This window comes from Canis lupus, chromosome 22 (genome assembly GCF_011100685.1).
Source record: "Canis lupus familiaris isolate Mischka breed German Shepherd chromosome 22, alternate assembly UU_Cfam_GSD_1.0, whole genome shotgun sequence".
NCBI classification, from domain to species: Eukaryota; Metazoa; Chordata; class Mammalia; order Carnivora; family Canidae; genus Canis; species Canis lupus.
The window spans coordinates 5,081,370-5,096,180 of record NC_049243.1 but is presented as its reverse complement, the minus strand read 5'-3'; the positions used below and the strand labels follow the sequence as shown (position 1 = coordinate 5,096,180).

General features: G+C 39.3%; 2 protein-coding genes across 6 annotated transcripts in view; both read right to left on the bottom strand.

Annotated features, from left to right (window-relative positions):
* The window catches only part of ZC3H13 (zinc finger CCCH-type containing 13), a 92,627-nt gene extending 89,415 nt beyond the window's left edge, over positions 1–3,212 (bottom strand). For all 5 annotated transcript variants that reach the window (XM_038569552.1, XM_038569553.1, XM_038569554.1 and 2 more), the window contains exon 1: positions 2,863–3,212. The gene's annotated coding sequence lies outside the window, so the exon portion shown is untranslated. The remainder of the gene's footprint in view (positions 1–2,862) is intronic.
* Positions 3,213–3,450: 238 nt separating this feature from the next.
* Positions 3,451–14,811, bottom strand: part of CPB2 (carboxypeptidase B2) — a 51,858-nt gene continuing 40,497 nt past the window's right edge. Inside the window, exons 9-11 of the mRNA XM_038569551.1 lie at positions 12,605–12,807; positions 8,245–8,332; positions 3,451–4,267 (exon numbers count right to left, since the gene is read on the bottom strand). Coding sequence (XP_038425479.1) covers positions 4,083–4,267; positions 8,245–8,332; positions 12,605–12,807 — 476 coding nt within the window. The 3' untranslated portion in view covers positions 3,451–4,082. The remainder of the gene's footprint in view (positions 4,268–8,244; positions 8,333–12,604; positions 12,808–14,811) is intronic.

Below are 14,811 nucleotides of genomic sequence, written 5' to 3'. Positions count from 1 at the left end.
CTTTTCCAATTAATACCTGAACAGACTTCAATAAGCAAATGCTTCAAAGTATGTGAGAAAAGTTAGGAACAATAAAATAAAAATGTAAGTATTAAAGTCTTCCCTCTCTTAGAGACTTTAAATCTTTTCCCCCCAGTTTTGTTTTCAAATTAATCTTTGATTTCAAATTGTCAACATACTTTCACCCACATCATTATGTCTTTACCAAATACCATCATTATTATCAAAGCCCAAGTATCACAGGTGAAAGTCTATGGAGTTACTGTCCTATTTTCCCTTCTACTTGTAGAGTAAATAGATATCAAGGTTTTAATGATATCTTTTCAACTGAGAAAAGAAAAACAGGGGGCATAAGAGTTTAAATTTTTAAAAATACAACAAAAGGAGGTCATGAGACCCCCAGATTTTTATCACAATGTACTAAAAGCTACACACTATAAATATATATGGCTAACAGGAAACATACAGAAGCCTCTTTTTAAATGATCAATTATTCCTGAAACCTAATTACTAAAATCTTCCTAATAAAACATATCAACTCTAATATTCTCATTTTAATCCATAACCACATCTTTTTGAGGCCTCATCTTCCCCTAGCACAAATGAAAGCATAAATCGTTTTAATCTGGATAAGCTGCGGCATAATATTAGGAAAACTGTCAAATCATTATAAACAATTAAAACTACATAAATGCGCTGTAAAGTAGAATAAATTCTTACCCATTGAAGTTCTAAAGGTAAAAGGTTTGTATTAAAAAATAAAGCCTCTTCCTATTTATGCTTCATATTTTTGAAAGAAAAAAATTAAGCTTATTTGATGCATAGTCTGGGAGAATTTTTTAAAAAATAACTTTCTACAACAGTCTTCCAGGTTACTTACATACAGACAGACTAAAACAATTCCAAATTGAATTCCAAACAGAATTAACAGAACTAAATGGACTATACCACTATGCGCAAGGCAATACCATGAATGACTGCACATAGAACGATAGAAAAAATAATTTGTTAGAAAGACTATGCACAGAAAATAGCCAATGCCAGCAGCCACTATAAAGTGAAATAAACAGAACTGTAACCTACACACTACCCGAAAAGAATAAAGATGCTTTAAATAGCAACATCAGTTAACTTTTAATTGTTACTAAGTATCTACTAAAAGAGCTCCAACGCTACATGAAATGGACAAGGGTTGGAGGAGGCAGCAGCGAAGACTAAAAAGCCGCACTGAAAACCAAGTCTTCCAATAAATGTAAATTACACAATTTTGCTCTTTGCTCTATATATAACTGCCAATGCATACTGTAATAAAAACTAACACTGACAACTTAATAAAACTAACAACTTGCAGAGAACTGAAAATAGCATCCTCTTGATGGATTTTAGTATTAGCTTACCGATATGTACATTGATCTGCATATCTTAAATATGCAATCAACATTCATTTTTGAATCAGCAAGTATTAGCAAGCCAGTAAGAGGCGTGCATTTGATAAAACTGGATCTCACCAGGTCCACACAGGAAAAGTCTAAGTAAGCTTCATGGTGCAACTATTTTTTTACCGACACAAATTGCTACATACTTGCATCAACGCTCTAAGTCTCTTGTTTAAACTGTCACCTTACAACCTAAATTATTTTTATTAAGGAGGTGGAAATTATTTGAAAACCTACAGATCTGCCCACAAAACTCTTGGGGGGGAAAAAAGAAGTACTGTCGTTTTGGGCACTAAAGCCAGTAATTCTAAATATCACAAAACTAGGGCCCCTGGGTGGCTCAGCGGTTTAGCGCCGCCTTCAGCCCAGGGCGTGATCCTGGAGACCTGGGATCGAGTCCCATGTCGGGCTCCCTGCATAGAGCCTGCTTCTCCCTCTGCCTGTGCCTCTGCCTCTCTCTCTCTCCTTTCTGTGTATTCTCATGAATAAATAAATAAAATCTTTAAAAAAAAGATTATCACAAAACTAGACTCCGCTCACTGGCACCATACACACGTGGCACGGCTCGTAACTGCGTGGACATTCAGATGAGACGGCAGCAGGGTCTGCAAAAGCTGAGGTGTGAAGATACTTTCCAGACTTTTAGTTCTTCCCGAAACCCGAAGACCTGAAGAGCTAGTACTGTGGGCCTACCATTTTCAGAGCGGTTCGGATGCTCTAAGAACTTCACGACATAACCGAAAACAGTGTGTTAGGGCGCAAGATCCTACCGGTGTCACTCAAGGGATATCAACGTCGGATCTACCCCACCCCCCACCCCCGCAGCCCACGTTAGGTTGTTTGAACCCAGGGAGGAAGAGACGATGCTCAACAGCTGACCCCCTCTCCTTTCACGCCACCTTCCTCCGCTTCCCACAAGGGGGTTGCCAAAAGCAACCATGCTAGCCCTCCTCGACCTCCGGGACCCGAGTCGATCCGATCAACCAGCACTGCCGGGGAAATAAGCAAAAAGACCAAATGCAACCGACAGCAAGGGGCCAATTTCTCCTAATAGGCCTGGGAGGCGTGAAGAGGGAGCCTCTGCAGCTAAGACCATGTTCCTGCCCACCGACCCCACCCACCAGCACCCAACCCCTTGCAGCGCAAACAAACGCGAATAGGGCGCAAAGCCCGCAAATGGAAGGGACCCCCCCCCCCCCCAACACACACACACAGTCTTTGTCTGCATCCACCGTCGGAATGACAGCGACAGCGAGAAACGAAGCCTGAACCCAGGCAGCTACTGCTGAGTTGCGGGGGGATGCTCCAGGAGGGCTCAACATCCCGGCGTGACCCGAGGGCGCTGGAGGGAGGGGGGCAGGGGGAGGACACCCCGGGCCTCCCCCCCCCCCCGATACCCACACCAAGTCCCCGACTTCAAGCTTACCTCCTCCTCCCCGGACTCCCGTCGCAAGCTCAATCCCGAGGCGCTCCCGCCGCCACCGCTCCGAGGAGCGGGGGAGGCGACTCTGTGTCCCCGCGCCGGGCCCCGGGGAGACGACGACCAGGAGAAGGAGGTGCGCGCGCGGCTCCCGGGAACCGGCCCTTCGCTGGCGAGGGGCCCCCGGGGCGGCTGGGAAGCAGAACCCGCCCGCCGCCTCGCCAGGGTCGGGCGAGCCTGAGCCGGAGGACGAGAGAGGACGAGGAGCCGCTGCGGAGGGTCCGAAAAGGCAACGAAAACACGACCAGGCCGCCGGGAGGACCCACTCGAAAGGCCGCCGGAAGTCAAGTGTTTGCCCTGATTCCCCAGCGGACCGCTTCCGGCCGCCAGATTAGTCGTCAGCGCGCAGGCCCCGCCCCCTCGGAGGACACGCCCCCCGTGCGTAACGTCAGCTCGTGCGGCGGCGCCGGGGGGGCGGGGCGCGGTGGGAATCCTCGAGTCTGGGCTTCGCCGCGGAGCCTGCGGACGGGCGGAGGGAGGGGAGGCCAGAGCCGGGAAGAGCCAAAACTTCCACGAGAAAGTGAAGCGGGGAGCAAGCGTTTCTTCCTTTTATTGCATGATTTCTTACAATCCACAGCTGTTGGCGATGCCGCGCATCTGTTGTTGCAAATAACTACAGCCGTTCATTCATTTGCGCGGAAAATGTGCACTGAGCAGTGACGGGGCGCGGGCGGGGGGGTGTCCTGGTCTGACCCAGCCCGGCGGGCTAGGCGGTTGCCTAGCAACGGGGGAGCCAAGAGGACGCGGTGGTGTTTGGAGAGGCGCAAGCAGCCCATGGAAACTGGGGCAGGGATGTTTGCTGCGCTTCCAGCCACCTTTCCCCTTGGGGTCCCAGGGTCTGCAAGAACCTAGTTGCTCACGTCGCTTGAGGTGGGTAGTCAGACATCCTGCATCCAAATTCGTATCCAGCCTCTTACACATTTTTTTTTTTTAGAAAAGAGAAATGTGAGCCCCTTCCCGCCTTATTTTTTTTAAAAATTTTTATTCATTTATTTTTTTCCCCGCCTTAATTTTAAGGTAGCATTTATCTTGTTCTTTTGCAAAACCAAGGAAGAGGAAACTCTTTTCTCAAAACTACTGATAAAATTTTAGAGCACCTACAGTGATTTGGTGTTGTGGGAGCCAGAGAATCAAAATATGGAAGAAGAGTGAAAGAATCAAGGGCATTAAACATTCCTGATGACATGCCCAGCTATTTCAGAGATAGCTGCGAGAGCTTCTGCACAAGTGGGTTTGATGAAACGCTCTGGCAGCAAGAATCCATATCTGCCTGTATCTCGAAGTTCAATCGTAAACGAGTATTTTATGCCCAAGTCATAGATCCAGTCATCTGAACCTCCAGGAGCTAGATCTACAAAAAAAAAAAAAAAAAAAGGAAGAAAAACAGGAAAAGAAAGAAAGAAAAAAAGAAAAGAAAGAAAGAAATTACTCTTTGAAATACAGGTGTTTCAAGTTAACTCACAAAATGGATCTTTTTTCCCTAAAAATAAAAATAGCTCTGCACTTTTCTGATTTTTATGTAACCTAAGTTCTTGGTAGAAAATGGAGATTGAAGAAAAACAGGTTAAGGAAGAAAATAAAAATAACCCCTCTATCTGCCAAGAAGTAATAATCACCATTAACATTTTAGTGCTTTTTTTTTTCTCAATGCATGCTTTAACATACTTCATTTTTCCCTTCGTAAATAAGGTCATCCTACACATGCCGTTTTTTAATATTTCTTTTTTAATTTAAATTCAATTAGCCATCATTAGTCTGAAAGGTAGTGTTCAACGATTATGTTCAATATCCTTGTTGTATAACACCCAGTGCTCATCACATCACATTTTGTAATATTTCTACACATAATCTATGTGACCAGCTCTATGTATCAACAACTTCAAATTTTTCATGATCACATAGCACTACATTGTAAAGCTGCATACAGTTCAGTTCAATAATTATTTACTTGAAGATCTTTAGATTTTTTTTCTAATTTCTAAATAATATAAACAACTTTATAATGACCTCTCTTGGTTTTACTAATTACTGTTTCCTTGGAATATTCTTTCCTAGAAGTAGATTCATTAGCCTAAGAGTATGTACTTCTTACAATTATGCCACAAGTTGCCAAATAACCTCCAAAAAAATTGAACCAATTTACATTTCCATATTGGCGGGGTATAAATATGCCTAATTCCCTCTCCCATATCATCCACAGGAATTATGCATTATGCATCTGACAATTTTATGGGTGAAAAATCATATTGAATCATTCTATTTTGTTTCTTTGATTACCACTGAGTTGAACATTTTATTTGGTATATTTATTGTCCATCTTTATATTTTTTTATCAGTTGTCCTTGCTCATTTTTCTACTCAATTGATTTTATAGGTTGCTTATAACAGCAACATTAGTATTATTAGCCTTGTGTAATATGTGAATTTTTTTCTTATTTGGTTATTTAGCTTTCAACCTGATTTATGGCAGAGTGTTTATTTTAAAAATTTTTGTCTATCTGGAATTTATTTTAGAGAAATATATATCAGTAAATCAATTAATTTCTTTTTCTAAGTAAGTTGTCAGGTTTTCCAACTGTATTCAATTGAATAACTAACATTCTTAGAAATGCCTCTTTTAAGAGATGCTAGATGCTCTTAGATACTTAAGTGTCTTTCCGTTCTCACGATTCCTTCCTGTTGAATGCCTTTTCCTGGCTCAGTTCCATAGTCTTAATTACTGTAAGTTTATAATGTGCCTTAGTATCGGATTGGGACAAATTCTCTCTTATTAGTCTCATTTTTCAAAATTTTACAAGCTCTTCTATCAAATTTATTCTTTCAAAAGAAATTCAAAACTGTTCATTGGGATTGTATTAAATATACAGATTAACATAGGGCAACTCACACATTTTTATATTGCTTTTCTGCTCAAAAACATGATAGGTTTCTCCTTTTATCTATCTTCTTTCATGTATATCAGTAAAATTTTCTAGATTTCTCATATAAATATATGGATAGATTTGTGTGTGTACAATGAATCCACATATATGTATCTTTGGTATATATGTGTGCAATGTGTATATATGTACATATAGAGGGGCAGTAGGATCTTTTTCCCATTTTACTTTCTACCTGATTATTTTTGGCATATAAGAGAGCTTTAGATTTCTGTATATTTTGTTCATAGTCAGCTACCTTACTCAACTTTCGATTGTCACTAATATTTTTGGTTGATTTCTACTGTTTTCCAGGTAGACAATCATATAACATTCAAAGTGATCATTTTTGCCTCTTTCTATTACCTATACTTGCGTTAACTACAAAGGTGTCTATCAAAGTCTTGTTTATAATACTGGAAAACATCCATCATCATTGGATTAAATGAATTATTCAGCAAATATTTCTGACAACCACCATCAATATGTCATTTCTTCTTCCAGCCACTTTCTTATACTTATGAACAGATTCCCATAGATGTATACTGAATGAATGAATGTGTAGAAATAGACTGATTTCATCACACCAGAAAGTTGCTTTGTAAGCTCCTGCAGCCCTGAGATGCTGTGCTTATGCTTTGGGGAACAATGGTAGAGGAGAGGATTAAAATCAAGAAAGTTCTAAATTGTGAAAAGGAGCTTGGGGTCCCTCTCTGATAGAGCAAGAACCTGAGTCAGCAAAGGCAGCAGTGGGCCAGTGGTACCAAGTGACAGAGATCTCACGTGGACCAAGCTGGCCCCACTTTGCTCTGAGATATTTTGGGGTAGTTGAGGGGGAAGAGGAAGATTCTGGACTTTGTATAAATAGGACATCTTGTGCTTAAGCAATTAATTGAAAATAATATGAATGCGATTATTAAGATGAATGTGTTTTTATACTGCTGTAGATCACATTTGTTAAAGAAAACTTTGGGGCTTTGAACATTGTCTCAGGGCCGTTTCACAAGCCGTTTTCTCTCCCTGGTTCTCCTCCTCTAGCACTGTTTGGCAGACACTTATCAGGTAGGTCTCCCAGAAGTGTCACCTACAGAGAGACAGCTCCTAGGCCACTTTCACTAAGTAGCCCCTCTCTCCTACAGTCATTCACAAACCCTTGGGTCTATTTTATTGTCTTCACTTGTCAATGGAATTATACTATATTTGACTATTTCATTGTTGACATCAGAGATTGGCAAACTTTTTCTCCAAAGGACCATATAATAAGTATTTTAGGCTTTGTGGGCCACAAAGTATGTCACAACCACTTGACTCTACTATTGTGAAAGCTATCATAGACAATACATAAATAAATGGATGTGGCTGTGTTCAAATAAGACTTTATTTTTGGATACTGAAATTTTAATTTCATAGAATTTTCATGTCACAAAATCTTTTTTCAACCTTTTAAAAAAATAGAAAAATGAGGGTGTCTGGGTGGCTCAGTTGGTTAAGCGATGGACTTTTGATTTCTGCTTAGGTCATGATCTCAGGGTCGTGAGATCCATCTGGCTCTGCACTAGGTGCAGAGTCTACTTGGGATTCTCTCTCTCCCTCTGCCCCTCCCGCACTTGCACTCACTTTCTTTTTCTTTAAATAAATAAATAAATAGATAAATAAAATCATTTAAAAATGGTAAAACTATTCATATCTCACAAGCTATACAAAAACAAACCAGTGGGCTGAATTTGGTCTGTGGGTCATAGTTTGCTGACACCTGGTTGCATGTTTATTTTCTATAAACATGCAACCTCTTTTGCCACCTCCTCCTCCAGCTTCAAAAGAGAAAAATTATTGTCTGCCATCACAATGTAAGCAAAAGAGGATCCCTTGATAAATATCTGCCAGTAGAAATTAAATTTGAAAATATTTCTTAAGAGTTTGCCATATACAAGCTGTTGTCAGTGCGATACAAGCAAAAGACATTTCACTATATAGTGTACTTTAGTGGGCACAGCCTGTCACTATAATGCATCTAATGGAAATAGTGTTCCCTGGATTTGTATAGTGTTCAACCCGCACAACTTTGCATGGGGACCCTGGATATCTTGCACATTCTTTTGACCCTTTATGACCTTTCCTGCGTCACTCAACTAGTGTGATGCCAATTCTAGGATCTCTGCTCTAGAGTAATGAACGTGACATCTTAAATATCATTTTGGCTTCTTTTGAGTGTATCTACTTATTAATATAGCCTTGTTCAGTGCTCTCATAGCTATTATGCCTCCATTTCTAATTGTTATAATACAACTATTTTACATGTGATCTTGTTTAAAGAGTCCATTTAGAAAAATTAAACCCACACAGAAAAACCAAACACATGGTTTTCTTTAGCACCTCACAATTCTCCACGATCTTAAGAAGAAATACTTACATAAACTTTCTGAACCACTGCCATGAGTATATCTGGTATTTTTATTAGTATTTTCAATAGCCCGGACTGCTTCACTGGCCACTAGGGACTGAAATCAATAGAATATGGAATTTCAGTTCATGTGCAGCTTCAAAGCAGGACAAGTAGAAGTTCTTAATAAAACCATTATTTATTAATTGAATCAAATTATGTACAGAAAGAAATAGAAAGTAGAATGGCGGTTGCCAGGGGCTTGGGGTGTGAATGAAATGCGGAGATGTTGATCACGGGATATACGTTATCATTTGTAAGACAAATAAGTTCTGGAGATCTAATACATAGCACAGTGACTATAGTTAACAATACTATTTTATATACATGAAAGTTGCTAAGAGAGTAGATTTTAAGTGTTCTTACAACAAAAGAAAAAGTTGTAGTTATGTAAGGTGATGGAGGTATTAACTAAGTTTATTATGGTAATCATTTTACAGTGTATAAGTGTATCAACTCATCACCTTGTATGCCTTAAACTTCTATAATGCTATACATCAATTATAGTTCAATAGAGCTAGGAAAAAAAGGAAAAATATACATATTTAGAATAATAAATAAACTTTAAAATAAATATTTTTGGGGATCCCTGGGTGGCTCAGTGGTTTAGTGCCTGCCTTCGGCCCAGGGCGTGATCCTGGAGACCCAGGATCGAGTCCCGCGTTGGGCTCCCTGCATGGAGCCTGCTTCTCCCTCTGCCTGTGTCTCTGCCTCTCTCTCTCAATCTCTCTCTCTCTCTCTCTCTCTCTCTCTCTCTCTCTGTGTGTGTGTGTCTCATGCATAAATAAATAGAATCTTTAAAAAAATAAATATTTTTTGCTTTATGGAAATCACAGTTGGGTGGCTTTACACATAGACTCTTCCAACACACTGAAAATTTTATTTAACTTGAAGGAAAAATAATTCTCACATGCTTTTTTGGCTTCAGGAGTTCATTTATCATATAAAATGAAGTATAACTGTATTTCAAGGCAAACAGCCTGGAGTTACCCTAATCCTACAAAAAACTATCATCAAACATTATTTATTTTTTTAGAGAATTAAATTAAATTAACTAATTAATGTGTTTGTTTGTTTGTTTGTTTGTTTGGCAGGGGGAGGAGCAGAGAGAGAGAGAGAATCGTGGAGCAGACTCAGCGCTGAGTGTAGAGCCTGACAATGGGCTCAATATGACAACCTGAGGTCATAAGATCATGAGATCATGAGATTTACGCTGAGATCATGACCTGAGCCAAAATCAAGAGTTGTACGCTTAACTGACTGAGCCACCCAGACACCCTAAAATTATCACCAAACTTTAAATGCGACTTCTCTAAATACTACATATACCTAATGCGTAGATCATTTCCTTCTCACAAGCTATTATTGTCTTCTTGTGCAAAATGTCTAATAACTCCTAAAGACTCATCAGGTAAAAAGGATTATGTGCCCAGTATGGGGCAGGCTAATAAATAAATCCCTTGTCCTACTACATTTGCTTCTAGCTTATCCAGATCTCTTATGAGGTTGATGTTAGTATTCACTGTGACTCTCTTGCATAACCCAGAGGAGTATCAGTGCATATGAAGTTGTAGCATTCCTTTGTTCAAAAAAAATTTAATGGAACCCCCTTGTCTACAGAATAAGATACACATTTATTCCAACATTTAAACAAGCAGACCATGTCTACTTTCTGATGGTGTCACCCTCTACTTTCATTCAGTAACCTGAACACACTTCCTGTGGGCAACACATTTCCTCAGCATTGAATGTCCTCCCTTTCCTGTATGCCTCTAGAATTCCTATCTTTCCATTTCTGGCTAAAAATGTATCTGTTTTTCGATGTCAGTAGCCCTTTATTGTTTTTTTCTTTACAGTGTATTACCCCTTAATAGATGATAAATTCCTCAAGGACAGGGACTTTATCCCCTAGCTTATCTAGCATTTCCTTCTAAGTCAGTGAATGAGGCCACTCCTTGATATCCCAGTCAGAACTGAGGTCTACCATCTGTGCCACTTATTAAGTAGTTACTGCACTTAGAATATAGCTATTTATAGCATTTGCTAATGGCTGAGCTTCTTAATCATATTATGTTCTCTAAAAGGGCAGGGTCCCACCTAATGCTTCTTTAATGGCTGAGCTTCTTAACCATATCACGTTCTCTAAAAGGTCAGGGTCCACCTAATGCTTCTTTTAATGTCCACCAAATACAATATTCTATACAAAATAATGCTCAACAAACACTTGTGATAACAGCAATCCAAAAATAAGGGAAATCAGAATAATTCTATCTCCAAATCATGATAAATAATCTTTCATTTCTTCCAAAATAACACCAATAAGGGAACTTTCCTTAGAGGTTTTCCATTGAGAAGAAGAATTGCAAGTATCAAGTATATTTATTCTCTAAATGAGCTATTTTCAGAAAATGCAAATAACCTTATATTTGTCATCATCAGCTGCTAGCACCTAATGTGGCTATAGTTTCTTCTTGTTAGAGAACCAGGACATACAAATCAACACCAAAACAACAAAACAAAAACAAAACAAAATCCAAATCCACAAATAATCTAAATAAAAAATAGGCAGAGGATCTGAATAGACATTTTTCCAAGGAAGGCATACAGACAGCAAAAGGATGCATAAAAAGATGCTGACCATCACCAAACATCAGGGAAACGCAAATCAAAATCACAATGAGATATCACCTTATACCTGTCAGAATGGATATTATCAAAAATACAAGAAATAACATGTTGGCATGGATGTGGACAAAACAAAACTCTTGTGCATAGTTTGATAGGAACACAAATTTGTGAGACCACTACAGAAAATAGTAGGGGGGATTACTCAAAAAATTAAAATTGATATATCATGTGATCCAGTAATTTAACTACTGGGTATTTACCCAGAGCAAATGAAAACACTCATTTGAAAAGAAAAGATGACCCCTATGTTTACTGCAGCATTTACAATAGCCAGGTTATGGAAGCAACTTAAGTACCTGTTGATAGACGAATAGATAAAGAAGATGTGGTATATATATGCAATGAAATATTATTCAGCCATAAAATAGAATGAGATCTTGCCATTTTCAACAAGATGGATGGACCTAGAGGGTACTATGCTAGGTGATATAAGTTAGAGAAAGACAAATATATTATTTCACTTATATGTAGAATCTAAAAAAAAAAAAAAAAAGCAAATGAACAAACAAGAATGCAAAATCATAAATACAGATAAGACACTGGTGGTTGCCCGAGGGGAGAGTTTGGGAGGATGTGTGAAATATGTGAAGGGAATTAAGAGGTATAAACTTCCAATTATAAAATAAATAAGTCATGGAATAAATAGACAGCATAGGGAATATAGTCAATAATATTATAATTATGTTATATGGTGATGGATGGTAACTACACTTAGTGGTGAGGGTAATGCATAGAATTGTAGAACCACCATGTTGTACACCTGAAACTAATATAACATTGTATGTCAACGATACTTCAATACCTAAAACAAATAAATAAAAATTAAAAAAAATAAAAGGAGAGAGAGGGAGTATAAAAGAGAACCAAAACAAAAGGGGTCAGTAAGAAACAAACCACTACATAAAGATCAGATCTCATGCAAGAGTCACCATAACCCTTCCATTGTCTGGAAAGCAACTGGGGTAAGAGTTTGGCCAATCCTATCCACGACCCATCAAGAACTCTTGCATCGTTTGCTGTCAACCCAAACACAGAACAGCTGGGACCAAAAAGTAGTTAGGGCAAGCAGATTATGTGAGTCCTCTTCAAACTTCCTGTATCTACTACATTCCAAAAAAAAAAAAGGTTGGGGGGGCTCTTGCTCCAATCTTGACATTGGAGGTGCTTTTAATAGGACCAGACCCCTGGGGGTTAGAGAGGTCAGTGTGTACACAATTCCCAATGCCGATATCAAATTGATAAGTGTTGTACCAGGACTTGATCTATGTCAGGCCCTTGTACAAATCTAGTTATCACGAAACAGACCCACAATTCCAGAGACTCTTGTCCTTGTTCTTTTGGCTTTCTATGTAGATCAGCTACATGTGGAATGGTTCAACTCTGATCTTCAAGCAGTGTGTCTGGCATTTTCTTAGGGACCCATCTGCTAGACTAAAGTCCATGTCCACAGGGTAAAACCCGTTCTTTCCATTCCTTCAGTGAACCCTGACCTAGGATGACTCCCAGTAGAGTAGACCAAAATATAAAGCATCTACCCAACTGTCCTCCAAAGGAGAAATTTTCCCCCCACAGTTTTTGATTCTTGACTTAGGTATTATTTTATTTCTTGCAATGCTAATGAAAAAAACTAAGTAACACTTACCAGTTCCTCATGGTCTTTGCTTTTGCTTCTATTATAGGAATATGGAAACACTATGTGCTGGGAGTAGGAATGCATACTGATGTAAGCCTTAATGTGGTTGATGTTTTTTCTCAAGAAATTAGCCATTGCCTTCACTTCCGGTTCTGACTCAGGGTAAGGACCGCAGTAGGTTTCAGAGCATGAGAGACTTGATGCACCTTCCTCTGAAGTGAAATTTATAGAGCGGGATTAGAGGGGATGCATAAGCTATTGCAATTCGTGATTTCTCTGACAATGCATTCTAAGCATCGTCTATCTATGGTGCAACATTTTTAGAGAAGTGGATTAGATAGAATTCTATAAAGAACATATTTATATTTCTTTTGCAGTAAATATTTATATGCCTCCATAGCAAACACCCCAACAGTTGCTGCCTGGAGCAGTCATCTTGCACCCTTTGTGAAAGTGGCTAAGGAAGTCTCAGAGATGCCAGCCAGCCCTGCCTCCAAAACTGTGGCTATGTGAGAGAAAGAAACCCAATTTTCTTTTTTTTTAGAAACCCCATTTTCTTAATTCAGAATATAGAAGTCTACCTTCAGTGCTACTTCTAAGTTACTAAATAAAGAGATTCTGGTGAATAAGATGGTGATTTTGGGGGCCAGAGTAATATTTATTCATCCTTTTGAGAGATTATAGTAAATATCCATCCCTTCATATGGTAGTCTGCCTCCCAACACATCACCTTTCTTCCTTTTAATGCACAGAAATGGAGGCCCACGGAGCCACATCATTTCCTCCTGGGAACATTTGATTAATCCTGGACTGGGTCCTTAGCTTGTGTTCTGTCAATCTGAATCCCTCCACTGATAACTTGAAATGAACACGAAGATGCTAGTGTCAGTCTAGCTGCTCAGTAGAACAAAGAAGACAACACCAACAACATGACCAGTTGACACGAACTCTAAGATTTACTCACAATACCTTGTGTAATCCTCATGCAACTCTATGAAGGAAATACTGCTATTTCAGGAGATGCAAAATGAACATTCTCGGTGGTAATGGTCCTTTACAATAAGAGGCTAAGTGGCATAGGCATATTGTTAATCACCCAATCACTTGATTCCAATCTTGGCGCTGCCATTTAATAGCTATATGGCCTTAGGTAAAATGTTTTAAACCCAGCTATACCTTGAGTTTCTTATCTGCTAAATGGGAAAATTATACATTTAATGAGAACTTAATGAGGATTCCATGAGCTAATGCATATGAAGTGCTTTGCGTGGTGCCTTGTATATACTAAGTGTTGAGTGACTGTTGTTTCTCCTCTTTGTCGCCATCACCGTCATCATGTGGATTGGAATAAAAAGAAAAAAAATCCAGTGTGCTTCACAGTAATAAATGGGGAGAGAATGGACTCACAGAGCACACTGTAGTGCTGAGGCCTAGCTCCAGGCTGTTTCTGAGGCCCGGCTGCATCCTTGTCCTTGAGTTCTATGGGCTACTCCATTATCCTTCCAGGGCCTGCCTGCCTTACTCAAGCTTGCTCGGCTTTCTTCCTTTTGTTTGTAATAGAAACAACCTTAATGTTTGTTAAACATTCTTTTCCCCATGAGAAAATGTTGTGCTAAACATCCAAGGCTTTTCCAAGTACTTCATTTGTATTAATTTTTGACCAATAATGTGATTAGACAAGCCAGTGTTTGGGGTGATGATAAATTTTGGAAATGGATATTGGTGATGGTTTTACATACTGTGAATGTACTTAATGCCTTAATGTATTGAACTGTACACTTAAAAATGGTTACAACGGGGGTGCCTGGGTGGCTCAGGTGGTTAAGCATCTGCCTAAGGCTCAGGTCATGATTCCAGGGTCCTCAGACCCATCCCCACATCGGGCTCCCTGTCGGGGAGTCAGCTTCTCTCTGTCTCTCTCCCTGCCCTTCCCCCCAAACTCATTCTCTTTCAAATAAATACGTAAAATCTTTTTAAAAATGGTTACAATGACCAATTTTATGTTATATATATTTTTGTACCATGAAAAATAATGAAAAAACACCATAGTCTCATAGGAAAAGAACTAAATGATTTTCTACTGTACACTGGTTACAAAAACTTTGTTATTTAACTTAACATTTAGAAAAAGAGAGGATCCATCTCAGGAAGTTTGAGACTAGAGGTCCTCACAAAATACTACCTGTTACAGACTGACTTCTGTTTCCCCAAAATTT